Source organism: Hordeum vulgare, chromosome 1H (genome assembly GCF_904849725.1).
Source record: "Hordeum vulgare subsp. vulgare chromosome 1H, MorexV3_pseudomolecules_assembly, whole genome shotgun sequence".
NCBI classification, from domain to species: domain Eukaryota; kingdom Viridiplantae; phylum Streptophyta; class Magnoliopsida; order Poales; family Poaceae; genus Hordeum; species Hordeum vulgare.
In genome coordinates this window covers 461823770-461846664 of record NC_058518.1, presented here as the reverse complement: position 1 = coordinate 461846664, position 22895 = coordinate 461823770, and the positions used below count along the sequence as shown (strand labels likewise).

Below are 22895 nucleotides of genomic sequence, written 5' to 3'. Positions count from 1 at the left end.
TTTTTCCTCTTCTTCTATTTCTCCTCTTCTTCTACTTCTACTTCTCCTCTTCTTCTACTACTTCTCCTCTCCTCTTCTTATATTTTTCCTCTTCTTCTCCTCTCCTCCTCTTCTTATTCTCCTTTTTCTTCTTTTCTTCTCCTCCTCTTCTTATTTTCCTTTTTTCTAATTCTACATATTACTAACCCTAATAATCTAGCACAAACCTAATAACAATAGGAATTAAATGACAAAATAATCTTTTTCTTCTTTTCTTCCCTTTTTCTTCCTTTCTTCTCCTTTTTCTTCCTTTCTTCTCCTTTTTCTTCTTTTCTTCTCCTTTTTCTTCTTTTCTTCTCTCCTTCCCTTTTTCTTCCTTTCTTCTCCTTTTTCTTCCTTTCTTCTCCTTTTTCTTCCTTTCTTCTCCTTTTTCTTCTTTTCTTCTCCTTTTTCTTCCTTTCTTCTCCTTTTTCTTATTTTCTTCTCCTTTTTCTTCTTTGCTTGTGCTGGCCGGAGTGTTGGGGATGAGGGGGCGTGGAGCTTACCAGCCGGAGGTGTCGACAGCGCGCGGCGAGGAGGACGGCGGCGCGCGCCGAGGAGGGCGGCGCGCGGCGAGGAGGACGGCGGCAACGAGCAGGACGACGGCGACGGTGAGGAGGACGGCAGGCGGCAGCGAGCAGGACGGCGGGCAGCCTGACGGCGTCGTCGAGTTCGTCGCCAGGTGTGCCGCGCCGGGCAGGAGAACGAGAGGAAGAAGAAGAGAAATGGACGATTTGGGTTCGAAATTTTCTAACTCCTGCTTATACAGGTGGATCTTTAGTCCCGGTTCGGGGCTCGATCCGGGACTAAAGATCCCTTTAGTCCCGGGTGGAGCCACGACCCGGGACTAAAGGCCCTTTTTCGGCAGACCAAAAGGCGGGAAGCAGGGGCCTTTAGTCCCGGGGTGTGGCAAGAACCGGGACTAAAGGGTGTCTTTAGTCCAGGATGGAGCCACGACACGGGACTAAAGGCCCTTTTTCGGCAGACCAGAAGGCGGGAAGCAGGGGCCTTTAGTCCCGGGGCGTGGAAAGAACCGGGACTAAAGTGTTGCCTATATAAACCCTCGCCCCTGCCCACCATATCCCCTGTTTTTTGGTTGTTGAAGTGTGACCATGCCATGCTCTTGCCACTCTAGTTCATGCACATGACGTGTTCGATGAAATGCCCGAGCCACTCTACTTAAGCTTTCTCCTCTCCAAGCTCGACCTCCAAGCTCCATTTTCCTTAATATTTGTCTAGGTTTGGCCGTGCACCAACTGCACAAGTGTTTTAAAAGTTTAGCTACTTCATCCTTTCATTTGTCACTGCTAGTGTAGCTCATTTCAAATGCTCAAATTAACTTCTTAGAGTCTGCACATGCGTAGGGTGTCGTCCCGTGCCCGTCCTCACCATTATCGATCGCCCCGTGCCGATCTCGTCACGAGCACCACCGTGGTGAGCCTCTTGTTCTTATCTTCTTTTTAAAAGAAAAAAAATCTTACTTGTATGATTTAGATACATACTTGTATAAATTACTCACTTTCATTATTTTTTGTTATTATATAGTGCGATGGTTTTGGTATCCGCCTCCGTCGGCCCTCGTCGTGTCTATGATTCGGATGTGGTATATATTATCTTTTATAACTATTTGTTTTATTTAGTGTTTATGACAATTATGATGACCAACGTGACATATATTTTTTTAATCTAGGAGGTATGTGAACCGGAAATTCCAACCCACATAAAAATTCTTGTCGAGAAGTTAAATTTGGTTGAAAAAGAAAACAAATACTTGAAGAAAAAATTGAAAATAATTGAGGATAAGAATATGGAACTGGAGTTGCATGTCGCCGATGTCATCGATGATCGCAAGATGAAGATCGATGCGATGCGGTTGAATATGGATGCAATGCGCTTGAAGATGGATGAAATGCGCTTGAAGATTAGGAATATTAGAAAATATGTCATTGATAAATAGGCTTGGTATCATTATGTTGTTGGGTCAATTGTTACCTTAGTTGCGATTTTGATCGCGTTTGTTGTTGCATTTAAATGTTTTACATAGTTGTATGTTGTTTTATGAGAGAACTTTATGTATTTATTTTTTGCAATAATAATATTTGATCACTACTGTTCTTTGGCTTTAATGTGATGATGAACTTGTATTAATTTGGTCATATGTTCTGCAATGGTTTTTTGAGCTAGTTGACCCTGAAATTGAAAAGCACTACAAATGAACTCTGAAAATGTTGAAAGTTGGAATGCTATCATCATTTCACCCACATAGCATGTGTTAAAAATTTGAGAGGGTTACGACAAAAACTGGATGCACTTCGTGTACAAAACGGACAATCTCTCTCGAAGTATGAGGGTTTCGAACGAGAACTCATCTCTTACAAAGGGATTTCATTTTTTTGAACTTATTTGAACTCCATACTTTTTGTGTGTTCAAAATGCACCATTCAAAGGCACATCACAAAATTTCAATAATTTCTGACTTCATTTGGTATATTTCGTGCATTTACTTATTTTTTTTGAGCTAGTTGACCCTGAAATTGAAAAGCACTACAAATGAACTCTGAAAATGTTGAAAGTTGGTATGCTATCATCATTTCAACCACATAGCATGTGTTAAAAAGTTGGGAGGGCTACGACAAAAACTGGATGCACTTCGTGTACAAAACGGACAATCTCTCTCGAAATATCAGGGTTTCGAACGAGAACCCATCTCTTACAAAGGGATTTCATTTTTTTGAACTTATTTGAACTCCATACTTTTTGTGTGTTCAAAATGCACCATTGAAAGGCGCATCACAAAATTTCAACAATTTCTGACTTCATTTGGTATATTTCGTGCATTTACTTATTTTTTTGAGCTAGTTGACCCTGAAATTGAAAAGCACTACAAATGAACTCTGAAAATGTTGAAAGTTGGCATGCTATCATCATTTCACCCACATAGCATGTGTTAAAAAGTTGAGAGGGCTACGACAAAAACTGGATGCACTTCGTGTACAAAACGGACAATCTCTCTCGAAGTACGAGGGTTTCGAACGAGAACTCATCTCTTATAAAGGGATTTCATTTTTTTGAACTTATTTGAACTCCATACTTTTTGTGTGTTCAAAATGCATCATTCAAAGGCACATCACAAAATTTCAACAATTTCTGACTTCATTTGGTATATTTCGTGCATTTACTTATTTTTTTGGAGCTAGTTGACCCTGAAATTGAAAAGCACTACAAATGAACTCTGAAAATTTTGAAAGTTGGCATGCTATCATCATTTCACCCACATAGCATGTGTTAAAAAGTTGAGAGGGCTACGACAAAAACTGGATGCACTTCGTGTACAAAACGGACAATCTCTCTCGAAGTATCAGGGTTTCGAACGAGAACTCATCTCTTACATGGATACTATGAAAATGAAAAGTGTTTGAAATTTAGTACATTCCATACATACATTAAATAAAAGGTTTAATACATTATTACATTATTGCACCAATATTCCTATCTATTATTTCTGTTTTCTTCTGGGTCGTAGCCATGGAGAATCTTCATCATTCAGTAGGATGCTTGGGTCAGTTTTCACTTTGAAGGGCGGAATTTCATGAAACTTATTATAATCTTCTGACATGTCTGTCTTGTCATCTACTCCCACGATGTTTCTTTTCCCTGAAAGAACTATGTGGCGTTTTGGCTCATCGGACGATATCTTCTTTTGCTGATTTCTTTTTCTCGTTTTTGTAGACATGTCCTTCACATAGAAAACCTGAGCGACATCATTGGCTAGGACAAATGGTTCGTCCATGTACGCAAGATTGTTGAGATCCACTGTTGTCATGTCGTACTTTTGGTCTACAACTACCCCGCCTCCTGTCAACTTCACCCATTTGCACCGAAACAAAGGGATCTTAAAAGTAGGTCCATAGTCAAGTTCCCATATCTTCTCTATGTACCCGTAATATGTTTCCAAACAGTGCCCATTCTCGTGTGTTGCATCAAAGCGGACACCACTATTTTGGTTGGTGCTCTTTTTATCTTGGGCAACCGTGTAAAATGTATTCCCATTTATCTCATACCCTTGGAAAGTACATATAGTCGAAGATGGTGGCCTGGCCAAACAGTACAGCTCATCTCCAACGGTGTCGTCATTCATGAGATGTGTCTGCAACCAACTGCCGAAAGTCTTCTCGTGTTCCCCTTTAATCCAAGAGTCAGCCTTCCCCGGGTTTTCGGAGCGTAGAATATTCTTGTGTCTCACGATATACAGAGCCACCACGGTGGAATTGTGTAGAACCGTGTAGTGTGCTTGAGAGAAAGAATGCCCGTCCATACATACTTTTGCTTTCCTTCCTAGTGTGCCTTTTCCTGTCAGCCTACCCTCATACTGAGATTCAGGAACACCAATCGGCTTAAGGTCAGGAAGAAAGTCCACACAAAACTCAATGATCTCCTCTGTTCCATAGCCCTTGGAGATGCTTCCTTCTGGCCCAGCACGGTTACGAACATATTTCTTTAAGACTCCCATGAACCTCTCGAAGGGGAACATACTGTGTAGAAACACAGGACCGAGAATTCTAATCTCTTCGACTAGGTGAACTAGGAGGTGTGTCATTATATTGAAGAAGGATGGCGGGAACAACAACTCAAAGCTGACCAGACATTGGACCACATCAATCTGTAACCCTAATAGACTTTCTCGGTCGATTACCTTCTGAGAAATTGCATTGAGGAATGCACATACCTTCACAATTGCCAGGCGAACATTTTCCGGTAGAATTCCCCTCAATGCAACCGGAAGCAATTGCGTCATAAGCACGTGGCAGTCATGAGACATTAGGTTTTGGAAGTTTTTGTCTTTCATATTTACGATTCCCTTTATATTCGACGAGAAGCCAGTCGAGACCTTGATACTGAAAAGGACTTCAAAGAAGATTTCCTTCTCTTCCTTAGTAAGAGCGTAGCTGGCACGCCCTTGAAACTGCCCTGGATGCATGCCATCTCTTCCTTTATGACGTTCCTGGTCCTCCCGTGCTTCCGGTGTATCTTTTGACTTCCCATACAAGCCCAGGAAGCCTAGAATATTCACGCAGAGATTCTTCGTCAGGTGCATCACGTCGATTGCTGAGCGGACCTCATGGACTTCCCAGTAGGGTAGCTCCCAAAATATAGATTTCTTCTTCCACATGGGTACGCGCTTATCAGGGCCGTTAGGAATAGGTTGGCTGCAAGGACCCTTTCCAAAGATTACTTTTAAATCTTTGACCATATCAAATACTTCAGCACCAGTACGGATGACAGGCTTCCCCCGGGGTTCTGCCTTGCCATTGAAATGCTTGCCTTTTTTCTTTAAGGGATGCTTGGGCGGAAGAAAACGACGATTGTACGGATACACATTCTTCCTACATTTGTCCAGATATATACTTTCAGTCTGATCCAAACAGTGTGTGCATGCATTGTATCCCTTGTTTGACTGTCCTGAAATGTTACTAAGAGCAGGCCAATCATTGATGGTTACGAAAAGCAACGCTCAAAGGTCAAATTCCTCTTGTTTGTGCTCGTCCCACACACGTACACCTGGTTCGGCCCACAGTTGTAAAAGTTCATCAACTAATGGCCTTAGGTACACATCAATATCGTTGCCGGGTTGCTTTGGACCTTGGATAAGCACTGGCATCATAATGAACTTCCGCTTCGTGCACAACCAAGGAGGAAGGTTGTAGATACATAGAGTAACGGGCCAGGTGCTGTGACTGCAGGATTCATGCCATCTGTACTCAGACCTAACCATAAGTTCCTTGCGTCAGCTGCAAATCTCGGGAACTCTCTCTCGATTTTTCTCCACTGCCGACCATCAGCGGTGTGCCTCAACTTATCGTCTTTCATACAATCTTCCATGTGCCATCGCAACAACTTCGCATGATCTTTATTTCTGAACAGACGTTTCAACCGTGGTATTATAGGAGCATACCACATCACCTTGGCAGGAACCCTCTTCCTGGGTGGCTCGCCCTCAATATCACCAGGGTCATCTTTTCTGATCTTATACCGCAATGCAGTGCATACCGGGCATTTATCCATATTCTCGTACTTCTCACCGCGGTAGAGGATGCAGTCATTAGGGCATGCATGTATCTTCTGCACGTCTAATCCTAGAGGGCAGACAAGCTTCTTTGCTTCGTACGTGCTGGCGGGCAATTCGTTCTTTCTTGGAAGCATCTTCTTCATCAGTACGAGCAACTTTTCGAATGACGAGTCAGTCACACCAGTCTCTGCCTTCCACTTCAGCAATTCCAGTGTGCTACCCAGCTTCTTCTGGCCATCTTCACAAGTTGGGTACAACAATTTGTTGTGGTCCTGTAACATCTGCTCGAACTGCAACCTCTCCTTTTCTGTGTCGCAACCTCGCCGTGCATTAGAAATGACCCGGCCAAGATCATCAGCGGGCTCATCTGGTTCCCGTTCTTCATCCTGATCTTCTTCTTCATTGTCTTCCATTGCGGTATCAGCATACTCAGGGAAATAGATCGGTAGTTGTCATCATTGTTCTCTTCTTCTTCATCGTCATCTTCCATCATAACCCCTCTTTCTCCGTGCTTGGTCCAAACATTATAGCCCGACATAAAACCGGACCGAAGCAGGTGGCTCTGAATGACTCTTGAGGAAGTGTGATCCTTCTCATTCCGACATTCAACACATGGACAAAACATATAGCCACCACCATGCTTGTTCGCATCGGCTGCATCTCGAAAAGAATGCACGCCTTCTCTGTAAGCGGTTGTGCGTCGATCATCGTACATCCATGGATGGCTCATCTGTGTTATACGACAGTATATCAAATACAATCACGATCGTAAAAATTAGTACTGCACGGTCTAAACGAGGAAATATAGTTGCTAACCTTTTAGAATAAGTAGAAATAAAGAGGAAGAGGTTTAAGCGTGGCCCAGGCATCTCATATCGTAGTTGTGTTCGGTGAACTGAAACGGCATCGCTCTAACACACATTTCAACAAACACCTCTAGTGCATAAAAAAAGTGGAGAGCAAGCACCCACCCACAATCCTCCATCCAAGAAAAATGCAAGGAAGAGGGGAAGTGGGGCTGTGCTATATATAGGCAGAGGACTTTAGTCCCGGTTTGAGACACAAACCGGGACTAAAGGTGGCACACATGCGGGCTGCCCACCGCGTAGCCCTTTAGTCCCGGTTTGGGACATGAACCGGGACTAAAGGCTCCTTACGGGCCGGGACTAAAGCCTCGAGTGAGGCATTGGGAATTGGGGCGACGTGGCCGGGCCTTTAGTCCCGGCCCAGAGGCAGGCCGGGACTAAAGGGTCCAGGCCAAAGGCCCGTTTTCCACTAGTGAGTCACCCTCACGTAATCCTTTTTTTTGTTTGAAAGTAATGGCCCACATCATCATTTACTTTGACGGACACACTATCTCCAATAATAAAAGTTTAGATTCATTGACGCCATTTATTGGAGAGTCCTTTCATTCTTAGCTAGGGCCTTTTGAAGGAAGCTTCTTATTGTAGGCATTTTCAAAATCAATCTTGAAAACTACTCCATTCATGTTTTTCCGACGCATCTTATGAACGGTCTCATGAAGCAGTGGTGGCGTCAGGATTCCTTCATGCCCCGGCCGCCCGAGGCCACCTTCGTATGCTATAGCTACAATCAACGAAGCAGCAACTCCTCACGCCCCAGGCAGCGGCCCGGGCTGCGTGGGCCTTTCTCCGCCGCTGTCATGAAGGATCACTATTCCATTTAGTATATTCCTTTCTTGCATAAAAGTCATTTGAGATGGTCGGACGACATGGTCTACAACCGTATTGAACTGATTAGTGGCCATTTCTGTAAAAAAAATTGAAGTTGACATTAAGGAGACAAATGGGTTTAAATTGCTAGATCCGCTAGCCTCCTTATTCTTCGGTAACAACAGGTTCTGGTCAAAATTAAGCCTAAATAGAGACTGTAGCAAACAACTTAGACGTAGTAGCAGAATGGTTCAATGTGTGACCTCACATAGCTCATGGGCGTGCAAATAAAATACAGTACATGTGAAAAAAAAACATGGATTATTCCACCTGATGTATTTTATTCAAGCAAGTGGAACATTCCTTTCTAATCATATGGAGCAACAAACCACAATGATAGGTCAACCGGATGCAACATTCCAACTTACAGTTCACACCGCACCACTAGCTAGTAACTACACGGTGGCTGGCGCATTGAGCTCCCGTCCCTTATAAATGGCCGCCTCGCACTCGTCCCGTTCGCTCTCCGCACGCGCATCCTCCAACCCATTAGCTGCGGTTTTCGGAGGCTGGGCGCGTACGTTCTTCAGTTGGCTAGTTGGCTGACTTCTTGCAGTCGAGCTAGACCCGGTGGCCAGACATGCCTAACCGGGTGGGCGCCGACTCCGGGGGCGGCGGTGGGGTGGGGGATCCCGTGGAGGCCAGCGGCGGCGTGCACGAGAGAGCCCCGCGGCCGGGAAAGAGCGCGCGGTTCGCGGACCCCGTGTCCGCGCCGCGCGGGGGCGGGGGCGGCAACGACGACGTGGAGATCACGCTCGACGTGCGGGAGGACTCGGTGGTGGTGCGAAGCGTGAAGCCGGTGGCAGCGGGCGGCGGCGAGGACTCGGGGGTGACGCCGGAGAATCGTTCGTCCTCCTCGTACGGCCATGGCGTGCTCCGGATCGCCTCGACGCGGGACAAGCAAGTGTCTCGGGAGCTCCGGCCGGTCGCGTCCTTCCGCCGCCGGGGAGGCGGCCCTAGCCGCATCGACAGGTTCAAGCCCGTCGCCACGCACGCGCTCGAGGGCCTCAAGTTCATCAGCGGGACTGACGGCGCCGCCGGGTGGACGGCCGCCGAGAGCTTCTTCGACAAAAAAGCCAAGAATGGACGCCTCCCCCGCTCCAAGTTCGGCGGGTGCATCGGTAAAACACCTCGCCATCGCCTCCCTTCGTCTTGTCTCAATCAAAACTGTTATGCGATCAGAGCCTGATTAACGGTGTGTCTGCGTGCCACATATATATAATTAAACAATTAATTTTGCAGGTATGAAAGAGGCCGCGTTCGCCGGCGAGTTGTTCGACGCGCTGGCAAGGCGGCGGAACATCGCCGGAGACAGCATCAACAAGGCGGAGCTGCGCGAGTTCTGGGATCAAATTTCAGACACCAGCTTCGACAGCCGCCTGCAGACCTTCCTCGACATGTAAAAACTAATTAAACTCCGGCACACCTCCATTAGTTAACCCTTAATTACTTCCTCGTCTCAGTTTTGCTTCCCGGTTTATAAGACGCACAACTACTCGTAACTTTTACAGTCAAAAATTTGCTTCAGTACACACCACAGAAAACTTACAATTGTTCTAAGAAAATGCTAAAAATCTGACTGAAATTTTTAAACTTTGCAAATAAAAAACAATATGGCAACTTACATGTCGTGAGCATGACATGACATTTTGCTAGGATCTGACGTGCTTGCGACACGTAATTTGTCATAAAAACATTTGATTTGTCATGTTTAAAAAATCTGACATCAAATTTGTAGTGCGGTCTTTTTTTATGCACATCAAAAGACGGAGTAGGTACAGCATATGTGTTTGGACTGGCGTCAGCCCATGGATTTAGACCTAATTATCCATCTATTTTTTCCAGCGCTTTTATAATTGTAATGAAGTCCACATGTACCTTTTTAAGTTGCTTTTAGGGGCGTATATACTAAGCCCTCCTCACTAACTGATAATCAGTGAGCTGTGTGACATGAAGATTATATATGTTTTAGTGACATACTCCCTCCGTCCCAAAATAACTGTCTCAAGCTTAGTACAATTTTATACTAGAGCTAATACAAAGTTGAGACACTTGTTTTGGGAAGGAGGGAGTATAACCCATAATTTTGTTCATCAAAAATTGACGGTCAAACGTGGACCTTATAAATTCTTAAGTAGGTATAATAGTACCCCCTCCTTTTACTTAGAACAGAGTAACACAAGTCACAACAAATACAACAATAGAAACTTCAAATTGTATATTTTCTAATAGTATAATTTCTGAACTGTACAGCTCATATTATGTCGGTTAAATAACTGTCCTAAACATACATGCATGTCTAACAAACCGAAAGGATGTAGTACTCCATCCCGTCCTTTTTAGTCTACACATAAGATTTGTCTGAAGTCACACTTTGTAAGTTTGACCAACTTTATAAAGAAAATATCAATATGCATAACATGAAATCAATATTATTAGATGCATCATGAATTTATTTTTTATATTGTATAATTTTAATGGTATAGATGTTGATATTTTTATATTAATATTAATTTATACAATATGAAATCTATACGAAGTTTGACTTGAGTCAAATCTTACGTGCGGGGTAAAAGAGTGAAGGGGGTATAAAGAAAATAGGAAAGACACTTATTTTGAAAGAGAGTGGTAGCATTTATTAAGCAAAACCACTTAATTTAGCTCTCAAGACGAACCAAGAAGTTACCTTTTCTAGAAGATAAAAAGGATGACCCTTTCTCTGCATTACTAAGATGCATACAACCAGAACCAGCAAGTTACTGATCACGCCTATGACTAACACCAACAGGGTGGACAAGGACGCCGACGGGAAGATCAGCGAGCAGGAAGTCAAACAGGTAAATTCCCACTGCTCTTTCACTAGTTCATTCAGGCGTCTCTCCATTCTCCAAAAATAGCAACGCAGGATGTGTGTTCTCAAAAACGAACGATGAACATTTGCACATCGGTGCCGTCTATACCATGCTTGAAAGCATATTCTCTTGATCGATTTCGACGTGCCCTTTTCCTACAAGTTTTGGCGTACCGACCAAACCAACTATTGTATTTGGTTCATGTCTTTCACATACAATCGCCCAACTATTTTGTTGTTTCATATTTTAATATGAGCATAACAATAACTACTCCCTTCATTCCTAAATACAACTCTTTATAAAGATTTTATCATGAATATATTCGAAGCAAAATTAGTGAATCTACACTCTAAAATATGTCTATATACATTGGTATGTAGTCCGTAATGGGATCTCTAGAAAAAGTTACATTTAGTTACGATGGAATATTTATTTTTGCCTATTATGCTTCGGTCTGCAGATCATCACGCTGAGCGTGTCAGCAAACAAGCTAACGATGGCCCCGCACCAATGCGAGGAGTATGCCCGGCTCATCATGGAGGCATTGGACCCCCATGGCCTCCGCTACATCGAGGTATAAATGGCACGATATTCCCTTATTTGCATGCAAGACTGGTTCTTGTTAGTGATGGTGATGCATAGAATTAATGGTGATAATTAACTTGCAGTTATACAACCTAAAGATGTTGCTGCTAGAGGCACCAGGCGAGTCGACAACCAACAATCGTAAGCTCAACAAGCTGTTGAGCGAGCGTCTCCGGCCGACGGTGGATCCCAGCCTCGTCTGGCGGTTGTATCGGCATGCCAAGTGCTTTCTGGAGGACAACTGGCGGCGTTGTTGGGTGATGCTTTTGTGGCTCTCCATTTGTGTGGGTCTCTTTGCTTGGAAATTCGTTCAGTACCGTCATCACGATGTGTTCGGAGTGATGGGCTACTGTGTGTGTGTGGCTAAGGGCGGCGCTGAGACGCTCAAGTTCAACATGGCGCTCACCCTCCTTCCCGTGTGTCGCAACACCATCACGTGGCTTCGGAGCCACACTGGCGCGGGACGGTATGTGCCCTTCAACGACAACCTTAGCTTCCACAAGGCGATCGCCGTGGGAATCACCGTTGGCGTCGGACTACATGCCATCTCTCACCTGGCGTGCGACTTCCCGCGGCTGCTGCACGTCATGGATGATGAATACGGGCCCATGAAGCCGTTCTTTGGGGACAACAAGCCACCCAACTACTGGTGGTTCGTGAGGGGCACAGAGGGGTGGACGGGGCTTGTGATGCTTGTGCTCATGGTCGTCGCTTTCACGTTCGCCACCGGACCGCTCCGCAAGGGCAAGCTCCAGCTTCCCAAGGTCAAGCGGCTCGAGAGCCTCGACAGCCACCCGAAGCCCATAGAGCTCGACCGCCTTGCCATGCTCATCAACACTTCCCGCAGCCGCCTCACTTGGTTGGTCAACACCTCGCTCAAATGCTTCACTGGGTACAACGCCTTCTGGTACACACACCACCTCTTCCTCATCGTCTACGCGTTCCTCATCGTCCACGGACACTTTCTCTACCTCACCAAGAAGTGGCAAAAGAAATCGGTACGTATGAACTTTCATTACTATCTTACTACATCTAGGACCGAGCAGTGTTGAATCATGTCATGCATTGATTAGCTAGGTATTTTTGTTAGTTTTGGTTCTTTAGAATCCTTTGTTGTTCACCCTTGCCGGGCATCGCCGTTGCCGGCATCCATTATTCGACGGCGTCCGTCTATACTGTAAGACCCGTCCGACATGTGCTCGTGCTGCTAAGGTTGTTCGTCCGTCCCATATGAAAGCCCCGCTTGCGCGTTGTAGCTCGTCGGTGCTTGTCCGTCCCTGACCCCATATAGATCTATTTCGCAGGTTTTGAATATTTTCAGTATGAACTGAAACGAGTGGATACACACACTAAAATCCGTCTATATGTATTTAAATTTAAAAAAAGTGTTAGAACATCTTATAATTTAAAGGAGAGTACTACTTTAGATCATGTGCTTAAAGCTGGTCCAGACTTGCCATAGTGATTAATCTATCGTAGGACAGGACTACATCGACGAACGATTGCATGCTCTGGTCTGCCCCATGCTCTGATGTGTACGACGTGCACTTCTAGGCCCGCAAATTGGCTAACCAAAAACCATGTGATGAAAAGTAAAACCTTCGTCAGCTCTTAAATCTGAAGAAGTGTTTTCAGTGGCATGACATGTACCCCTATTTGGTTAGTCAGAGTCGATGATTTGAGCAAGAGAATACGATTAATCGTTAATATGGATATGTCATATCTCTGTGGTGCAAAGTGCAGACGTGGATGTACCTGGCGGTGCCGATGGTGGTGTACGCGAGCGAGCGGCTGACCCGGGCGCTGCGGTCGAGCGTGCGATCGGTGAAGAAGATGAAGGTGGCCGTGCACCCGCACCCCGCCACCCTGCTGTCGCTGCACTTGTCCAAGCCGCAGGGGTTCCGGTACAAGAGCGGGCAGTACATCTTCGTCAAGTGCCCCGACGTCTCGCCATCCCAGTGGTGAGCACAGTAGCAAGCTGCAGCCGGCGGCCACACCTTGTTTAATATAGCGCCCCGGCTGATGAATGGACGTGCAGGCACCCGTTCTCCATCACGTCGGCGCCGGAGGACGACCACGTCAGCGTCCACATCAAGGCGGCCGGCGACTGGACCAACCAGCTCAGGAACGCCTTCTTGAAGGTATATATATACGTACCAATGCAGTTAGTCGTGTCGATCTCATCATCAGCCCCTGACTAAGGCTTGTGCATATATCAAAACAAACAAAACATGGTGTCATCCTTCTTTTCCATATTTTTTTTTAAATCTTACCTTAGAAAAGTCATGAGACCATTTGGCATGAGTGGTGAGCTATTTCAAAAATAATGAAAAAGAAAAATCATGAGTGTGATGTATCGTGTTCGAATCGTAGGTTTGCTCGACGCCGACCGAGGGGAAGACCGAGATTCTTCGGGCAGAGTACAGCCGCGACGACGTCAATTCCAACCCAAGGTACATGGGTTACTATTCCCTGTGCTCACGAAATCGTCCCCCTTTTCGTTGTGAAATTTTTTGTGTTGTTTTCATTTCGGTTCATGTGATTTATGGCTCTAAACCATTTTCATCTGCTACCCCTCACAATTAAACTACTTGATACCATAGGCGTCGCTGCCAAAATTGTTTGTAATATATTCAAATGAGATTTGATTATGTAAACATGAATATTTGAATTAATAATGTTAAAATAAAAATTGGACATATATATGCCTATTGTATACTTATAGAATATACTAGTACTTAGTGATTAAAACGTCATATATTATTTCTTTAGAGAGGAAGTATATGTCATCCATAGGTTTTCCTCATGTGATTGGCATCTATGGTCATGTGAATTTATGTTGGTCAAATAATTACTGGCAGTACTTGTAAATAAGCAAAATGTGCTCGTTGTGCTGCACAGCTTCCCGAAGGTGCTGATCGACGGGCCGTACGGCGCGCCGGCGCAGGACTACAAGGAGTACGACATCGTGCTGCTGGTGGGGCTCGGCATCGGTGCGACGCCCATGATCTCGATCATCAAGGACATCATCAACAACGCGAAGCGGCTCGGCGGGGTCGACGTCGAGTCCGGCAACGGCAACGGCAACGGCAACGGCAACGCGAGCACGTTCCGGACCCGTCGAGCCTACTTCTACTGGGTCACCCGAGAGCAGGGCTCCTTGGAGTGGTTCCGTGGAGTCATGGACGAGGTGGCGGAGGCGGACGAGAAGCGCATCATCGAGCTCCACAACCACTGCACCAGCGTCTACGGGAAGGGGGACGCCCGGTCGGCGCTCATCGCTATGCTCCAGTCCCTCTACTACGCCAAGAACGGCGTCGACGTCGTCTCCGGCAGTAGCCGCGTCATGACCCACTTCGGCCGGCCGGACTGGGACCAAGTCTACCGACGCATCGCCGACGAGAACGAGGGGAAACGCGTCGGTCAGTGCCATCCCAAAGCTAACTACACATGTTCGTTCGTTTCTTTTCATTTTAACCAGTGGACAAACGCAGCTGCTCACAAACACGCACATACTCCTTGCATTTTGCAATGCTACTGATATGCATGCCCAGCCACCGTAACTTCTAGCACCACACGATTTGTGTAGATAACACGATTAGCATACTCGAAAAGACGAGAAGTTGCACCTTTAATTTGAGTGACAGTCACTGCAGACATCTTTTTACTCGCTGATGATTACAACTAGTTCTGAAATTCTGAGCAGAGTCAAGTCTAGATAGAAGGTTCTCCACCATAAATTAGTTGAGCTCAGACATATATATATGCAATATAAGTCTTTTTTAGAAATTTCACAACTAACTACATACGAAATAAAATAAATGAATCTATACTCTAAAATATGTCTATATACATCCATATATAGTTCGTATTAAAATCTTTAAAAAAATATATTCAAAAACATAGGGAGTACATACCTTTACTTTTCTGAATTGGGTCTAACTCTCTGTTTCTTGAATATCACAGGAGTCTTCTATTGCGGTGAGCCTGTACTGACGAATAAACTGCGAAGGCTGGCGAAGGATTTCTCAAGAAACACAACCACAAAATTCAAATTCCACAGTGAAAATTTCTAGTGTTGTTACCCATCTAGCCAGAATAAATTTCTCCTTTTTGCAAAACAGTGTTAACTCCGAGTATTTCTGTTTCGATTCACCCCCCCTCCCCCCCTATAAATACATCGACGACCGGTACATCACACCCTTTCGTAATAAAGGGCAGAATGATCTTTTTCAAAAGTATGTCACCCACGTCGATACGCGGGACCTTGAGACCTTGCACTTAAGGTGTGCTACTAGCCACTTCACCCTTGTAGTGTTCTATAGCGTAAAATATATAAGAAAATACAACAACGTGTATGTGCGTAGAAGAGTAATACCTGAGTTATCATCATTCTTTTTTTTTCTTTGATGACATGGTTGGAGTGCTCCGGTTCCATGGTCATGCGCCTCGTAAAACTAAACATAGAATGCGTTGGATAGTTTTAAGGAATATTTGTGTTTCATAAAGTTGATAGATGTAGTTTGCAATTTGTTTATAACATCAATTGTTGGGAATTTTTTAAAATATTGGAACAGGTGTTTAAGTTTATAAATTTTTCATACACAATGTGAATGTCCAAAATTGTTGACAAGTTTCAAGAAAATAGTTAGGATATAAAAAATGTTCATGTTGATTGATAATGATGAAATTTGCAAATAACAGTGACATGCAAATTAGAAAAAATTACATGCTCACGGATGCACCCATCTGGCCTAGTCTAGCACAATCCTCTGAGTGTTTTTTTACTACTAAGTAATTGCCTGTGCGTTGCAACGGGGTACAAATATTTTAGTTGATGATTTACCAGTTCATTTTAATGTGATTGTGTAAAAAATGCTTACCAAACCCTATTCGCGATTTAGCTGCCCATATTTTAGAATTTTATTATTTTGTAATCACTTATTGACTTGCCAAAAAATCATATTTTTATTCCGTAAATCAATATAAGGTGAGACACTTAAGACAGGTTTCAAGGAATGAGCTTAGTAAAAGAATGGAAGGTTGGACGAAGCACTCCGCCTGGCAAGAAAATGAATGACAAAGGAGTACTTCCTTCTTTCAACTAACTATAACTTCTCAAATCCATTTGATAATATATTTTTTCATTCAGTCCTATAGCAAACCATAAATATCAGCATATTCATCTTCAGAAACCAAGTTCAAGTTTAACTCTATCTGCAACAGCGAAAAGCATGATGGATGCACATCTCCTTCAGATGTGCACCCTAAATCCTAAATCCTATCTGCAACCAGAGAGTGGAATTTGATGGCCTCGTACATCAACTTGGAGATTAAAAGAAATTCGAAACCAACAACAGATGTTTTCAGAGTAGCAGTTCCCACATCAAGTACTCCATAAATTCCTACAGATCGGCCACAAAATTTGGTTGTTGTTTTTAATTCTTCCCCTCAAGCAAAGCAAGACAAAAAGAAAATGAGTAACAGCAGCTCAACACAAAGGTCAAACAATAAATTGAACGAGGCAGGGCACAAAAATTGAGGAAGCATGGCTAACAATCAAAAAATAACATGTGTTATCACTTATTTTGCCACATTTGGTCTGGTAAGAGAAAATAAACTGAATGAAGCAGGGCAACGCTTGTGCCCGACCGAGCACAACAGGTGAGAGTGAGACCCATGAGTCGGTCAGTAGGATCACGAGCGCCCCGCTGCTCTGCTTTTGTGGCGCCTCGCATGGTGCTCTCCAGCAGCGAGTCGACCATAGCACCGCTGCCCGCGGACACGATGGTCGGATGCCTAGCAGCGCGGCGACATGCAGGTCGTACGAGTGACAGATCCAAAAATTAAGGTTTGCCTGTGCGGTGAACTACGATAGAGCTTTATTGTGCTGCGCGGGAGGTCGTTGGGCACCGAAGATACCCTGCTCCGTCGCCGGGGAGACGGGGCGGCTCGCCCCAATGATGGATCCGCCACTGGGTCGAACCCCAACCTGGTTTGTGGACCACACAACGGACATGAGCGACAAAAAACCGAGGGCGGAGGAGAAGGAATGGGAGAGAACGACTACGGTGGTGTTTCAAACTAGATTAAAAAGTCTATTTTAGTCCCTGGTAAAGAAATAGGAGGGACTTTTTTTTAAGGAAGTAGAAAAAGGCTCTATTAAAGAAACTTTTTTCTTTAGTCCCTGGGACTAAAAAAAAGTCTAGTCCCTTGGAAAGAAACACCGCCTACAGATCCCCCAACCCAAAGCGCTCCCACTTTGTCCCCCATACTTGGCAGCCACACTCCCACGCCACCCAGCGCCGCAGAAGGAACTCTTCCTGCGCCTCGTGAAAAAACTCGGTGGCCACAGTGCCACACCACACCCGTAGATCCACCGCATCCATCTCTCATCTATCCTCACCCACCACGGCAGGCCACGATTTCCTTCGCTATCATGTTGCGTCGGGCGAATCGGGCGGCGCCCTAGCCCCAGTCGTCGGGGGCACATCCTCCCTCTTCCCTTCTCTCCGACATTGTCGGGGAACGCCGCCAGTCTAAGCATGGTGGCTGACGGCAGTGGCGGAGGACATCGCCTCTCTTTCATGGATCTGGGTTGCGCAAGATTTTCCGATCTTGTGGAGATGCGCACGATCCGGTCGGCAACAGTGATGGTTGTGGCATGGCGGCGTTGGAGACGGCACGGGCTGCGGGCCCGGTGCCAGCCCTGTTCGGGCAGCGACAACGCTACGGCTAGCAGCGGCGGCGGCGTGCAGGGTCTAATGGTCCTGTCGGTGGCGCCTCCGGTCAAATCTGTTCTGACCGGTGCAGTCGGTGGTGGTGGTCATCTCGTTCGTCAGAGGTGGTCGATCTGCGGCTGGATGATCGGATCTCGAGATTCGTCATTTAGTCCAAGCCACTAGTTGGGAAGATATAATTGCCGGTGAAAATCGGGCCGTTGGCGACGCTTTGCCTTGTTACATTGATGAAGACATCGTCGTGTAACGTTGTCGACCCACTCATGTTGTTTTAGGGGAAACTCTAGGATTTGGTCTTTCAAATCGGACGATGGTGTGTCGTAGCATCGTTTGAGGAGGAGCGCTGGAAGACACAAGCATGAGGTGAAGCGACTTTGTCATGCACGAAGCTTTGGTGAAGCTGTCAAGTCATGCGTGGCCGACGGTGCTACGGTGAGTAAGACCTGGTTGGCAAGTGCTACGCACGGTAGATCTTCCAGGGTCTTCGCGTTTAGGCGGATGAGCGCAGGGCGGTGGTGCTCTTGGACGCTGTGGTGGTGACGACGGATGTGCGGACTGACAAAGATGAGGCGGATATCTCTCCTGAAAATGGGTGTGTTGTCCGATGATGATGACGACTTTTAAAACGTGTGTGTACGTACGTTTTAGGTAGGATGCATCGGTTGTTTGTCCCGATATGTTATGTCGGTGGATTGACGATGACAGTGGTTTTAGTTATGGAGAGTGAAGGTATTCCATATTATCAAGTTTATAGATGTGAATGGTGGCTTCAGGTGGATTGATGTATGTTTTTATCACCTTTATGAAATTATTAATAAATATGATTGCATGCGTCGATTGATGCAGGGGCCGAAGGTTTAACCTTTAAAGAAAAACAGGCTGCCTTCATGGTTTTCGATGGTCTGCTCGGCCAGATCTAAAGGAGAGAAATCCCATTAACTGAGACCCCAACTACAGTTGTATGATGGGAGGGATCCTCGACCAAATCAACTCCAGCGGTCGCTGGCGAAGGAGTGAGGGCCGGCGGGGAGGATTTTGAGGGGGGTCTGGATTCTGAAAGACTCGGCTTATTCGCGAGAGCAGGAGAACATCCAAATTTTGGGCACGGGCGTTTGGGGCAACTTGTTTTAGCCTCAGCCCTACAATCCAGATTGAATGGTGTAGATGACATAAAGGTAGACACATCATCATCACTAACTTAGATTTTTATAGGAGTAGACAGATAAATGACTCCAACTTCTTGCAGTAGCCTCACACGGGGATATGATGCATCTACGAGAAAAGTGGCCTTATGCTTCCGAGCTCAAATGAGCTTGGTAAACAGTAAAATCGAAAACAAATTAAAAAACTTCAAAAAATTGTTATTCCTTTTTTTGAGAAACATTGACAAAAGTTTTAAGTGCATCCAAAAATTTACCCTAAAATAACATTTCTAGAAGGCGTGACAAAAAGACAAAATCGACAATCTTGAAATGCGCATTTTCAGAGTATTGATTTTGTTTTTTTATCATGCCTTATAGGAATGTTATTTCAGGCCAAATTTTTGCATGCATTTATACCTTTTGTCAATGTTACTCATAAAAAAACAGATTTTTTTTGAATTTACTGTTTATCGAGCTGAAATGATCTCGGGAGCAAAAACTTTGTGTCCCATCTATGCTAGGTTTAAACCAGTTTCGACATCGTTTGAATGTTGTGATACGGCCGACCATATTATTAGGCCTTTTTCACCAAGAAAACTTCATAAATTACAAAACTTGACAAAAATCGAAACAACTTAGCATGATGCCTTAAATTGGCATAGGAACAAATTTGGCGCCATTTGACGGAAGCCGAAAACAACATGCTTTCAAATGGATTCTTCTGGCCCAACTCAAACCCAATTATTTTCACAAGGTGGACATGCCCATGGTATACATCCATGCCAGGTTAGAAGGAACTATACGCAAGTTGTGTCACGTTCGGTAATTGATTGGTCGTTTTTTCACCAAGAACACTTGAGCATATGCAAGATGTGTCACATTAGGCCTTTTATTATGCTTTTTTCACCATCAAAACTTCAGAAAATGCAAAAAAAAATGAAATCCCAAACAAATTGTTATGGTGCCTTTAATTGATCATACAAAGCTATGAAACAAATTGAGGCCATTTAAGAGATGTTGAGAAATGAGTTGTTCCCAAACAAACTATTCAAGCCGACCTGAAAGTCTCCATTAAACATGGTATTTCTTTAGCCGACCTGGGCATGTCCATGATAGTTATCCACGTTAGGCTTGAACAATTTACTATATCATATGCAAGTTGCGACTCATTCGGTCATTTATCAGCCTATTTTAACCGAGAAAACTCTATAAAATATAAAATTTGTTCAAAATCAAAAGAACTTGGCATGATGTCTTCAAATAGTCATACAAGTTCTTGATAAAAGTTAAAATCATTTCAAGAATGTCAAAAAACAACGTACTCTTAAGCAGAGCTTCTGGCCCACCCTCACAGCCTCATTGAACAAGGTTTTTTTTCATACACGAATACAAAAAATTCAGGGAAATCCAAAACAATTGGTCTCAATGTTTTGTTCGTATTTTCTGCATTTTTAAAATTCCAAATTTGTTAATGTTTTTCAAAACATGCTTGAAGTACTCAAAAGAATGTTCATGTACAAATTCTTGTTTTATCTTTTTATAAAATATTTACGTTTCCCATTCTAAGCAATTTTGGGAGGCACATATTTTTCTGAAATTTTTGTTCAATTTTTAAAATGTGAATATTTTAGTTTATGAAGAGAATTTGGAAAGTCAAACATTTTTCGAAATATTGATTTTCTAAAAACAGAGAGCACTTTTTAAGAAACAAAAAAAAGTAACAAAAAAATTAAAATTAAAAAAGGAAAAATAGTGGGGAAAAAAAAGACTGGTTCCCTGCAGTAAACCAGTCGTTGAGGGATAGTTCTAGTAGTAACTTTTATAGTTAGACACTAAAACTTATCAGCTCATGTGCCTAGCGACGAGCCATTAGCAATGGGAGTTACACAGTTCGAACCCTTTTACTGTGATTTCTTTTCTAAATATTTTTTTCCACGTACCATAATGGGACGGATCAGTCGGGCGGCCTCCAGTGTGTTGCGCCGTCTATATGCCGCCCGTGAGCGTCAAACTGTTGTGGCTTCACTGGAGCAAAGCAAGCGACCGATGCGACACGGGCCGACCCACGTCGAGCGAGTAAATGACTTTGGAAACGTTTCAGAAGGTTTCTTAAGTTTTTCTTTTAATGTAATTTTTAATAGTTTTTCCCTGATGTTTTAATCTTTTCATTCTTCTTATTTCTTTCTTTTCTTATTTACCTTATTTTTTTTCTACAATTCAAAATTTTCAGAAATTGTTTGTAATGCCAAATTTTGTTCACGTCTTCAAAAATTGGCCGTGTTTTTCATAATTATTCACGTTTTGAAAAATTCAGAATTCGAAATTCCAAATATTGAATTTTCTAAAAAATGTTCATATTAAAAAATGTTTACCGTATTGAAGCGAAATGTTCACCATGCATTAGAAAAATGTTCACCGTATATAAAAAGAATGCTCATCGTGTACAAAAATTCCGTTCAGCATGGATTTCAAAAAGTTCACCATATATTTTTATAAGTGGTCACTGTGTATTTGAATAAATTTCGCCATATACTAAGAAAATGTTATGTGTGTATATTAATTTTTGTTTTTTTCAAAAAAAAGACTTCCAAATGTGTTCACATTTTTGAAAAAAGGTTCACATTTAAGAAAAGAATATTCAAATTATCTTATCATTTCAACGCATTGTTCGCATTTTCAAGAAGTTTGTTCACTTTTTTTTCAAGAAATGTTGAAAAGGTAAAAAAAATGGATCTGTCATTTTATTTATAGTACTTTAAACTTGGCCCTGTCTTTAAACCGTCCTTGGTCGCTAGCATGCATGGCGAGGTTGGAAGTTCGACTTCCGTCCCCATGCGTTTTTATATTTGGGTTAATTGGATCTATGCCACTACAACTTTCACGAGTTGAAACAATGCCATTATAATTCTTCACATTGGAAAAATGTCATTACAATTCTTTCATTCTCCTCTATGTGCCATCATGTTAAATTTTGAGACACAAATACCCTTATCTTCCTCGTTTAACCCTTCTCTCAACTTCTTCTACCAAACTGACAGTCGTGACATTAACTCCGGCGAGCATCTTTCTTTCTTGCTAGTCTTGCAGCAAGCACGGTCTACCTAGTGTATATTTATATATGTGCAGCTCCCTGTAATTGAACCATTGTAAAAATCGATAAAACAGAAATAGGCTTCCGCCGGAGTTCTGTTACATGAGCTTTCAAACGGAGTCCATCAAGCAAGAACCGGTCTCGTTCCTATGCACGTGCTTGCACAATGCTAGCTTAATCCTTTGATATGTGAGATAAAGGAGCCGCTAGCAACGGTACCGCTATGGCATTGTCATGTACTCCTCGGGGCGACGCGTAGGGCCAGTGCCCAATCAACATGGATGAGTTGGCTAACACACAATGATGGAGTCACAAACTCGCGCCGCTGATCTCATGCATTCCATAACTACATCGTTGAGTGGTTCTACAGGGCGTGGATATGCCTCTCTTGGCACATCAACATGCTCACCGGAGTTCGTTGAAGGTTAGTTGGGTAGAAGAAGATGAAGGGAGGGTGAAAGAAGGAAGACACATACAAAAGCCTCAAGTGAGGAATATGAGAGACACGAGGACTCTCACAATTGAGAGTTCCAACCGTTGCAGCAATTTGCGCCACCTCATCGATCTTATTCACACCAAAAGTCACAATATTTAAGGGAATTTATGTCAAATCATGTCGGGATGCTCCCAGGCTATAAATAGCCACCCCCCACAACCACTAGCTGGT

General features: G+C 43.8%; 1 protein-coding gene across 1 annotated transcript; it reads left to right on the top strand.

Annotated features, from left to right (window-relative positions):
* The first annotated feature begins 8398 nt into the window (after positions 1 to 8398).
* Positions 8399 to 15547, top strand: LOC123414942 (respiratory burst oxidase homolog protein B-like). The gene is made up of 10 exons (XM_045106690.1): positions 8399 to 8939; positions 9061 to 9217; positions 10607 to 10655; positions 11131 to 11244; positions 11339 to 12253; positions 12999 to 13216; positions 13294 to 13396; positions 13629 to 13708; positions 14157 to 14677; positions 15222 to 15547. Exons 1-10 carry the CDS (start codon positions 8399 to 8401, stop codon positions 15329 to 15331), a joined length of 2808 nt encoding a protein of 935 aa, XP_044962625.1. The 3' UTR covers positions 15332 to 15547.
* The last annotated feature ends 7348 nt before the right edge of the window (positions 15548 to 22895 follow it).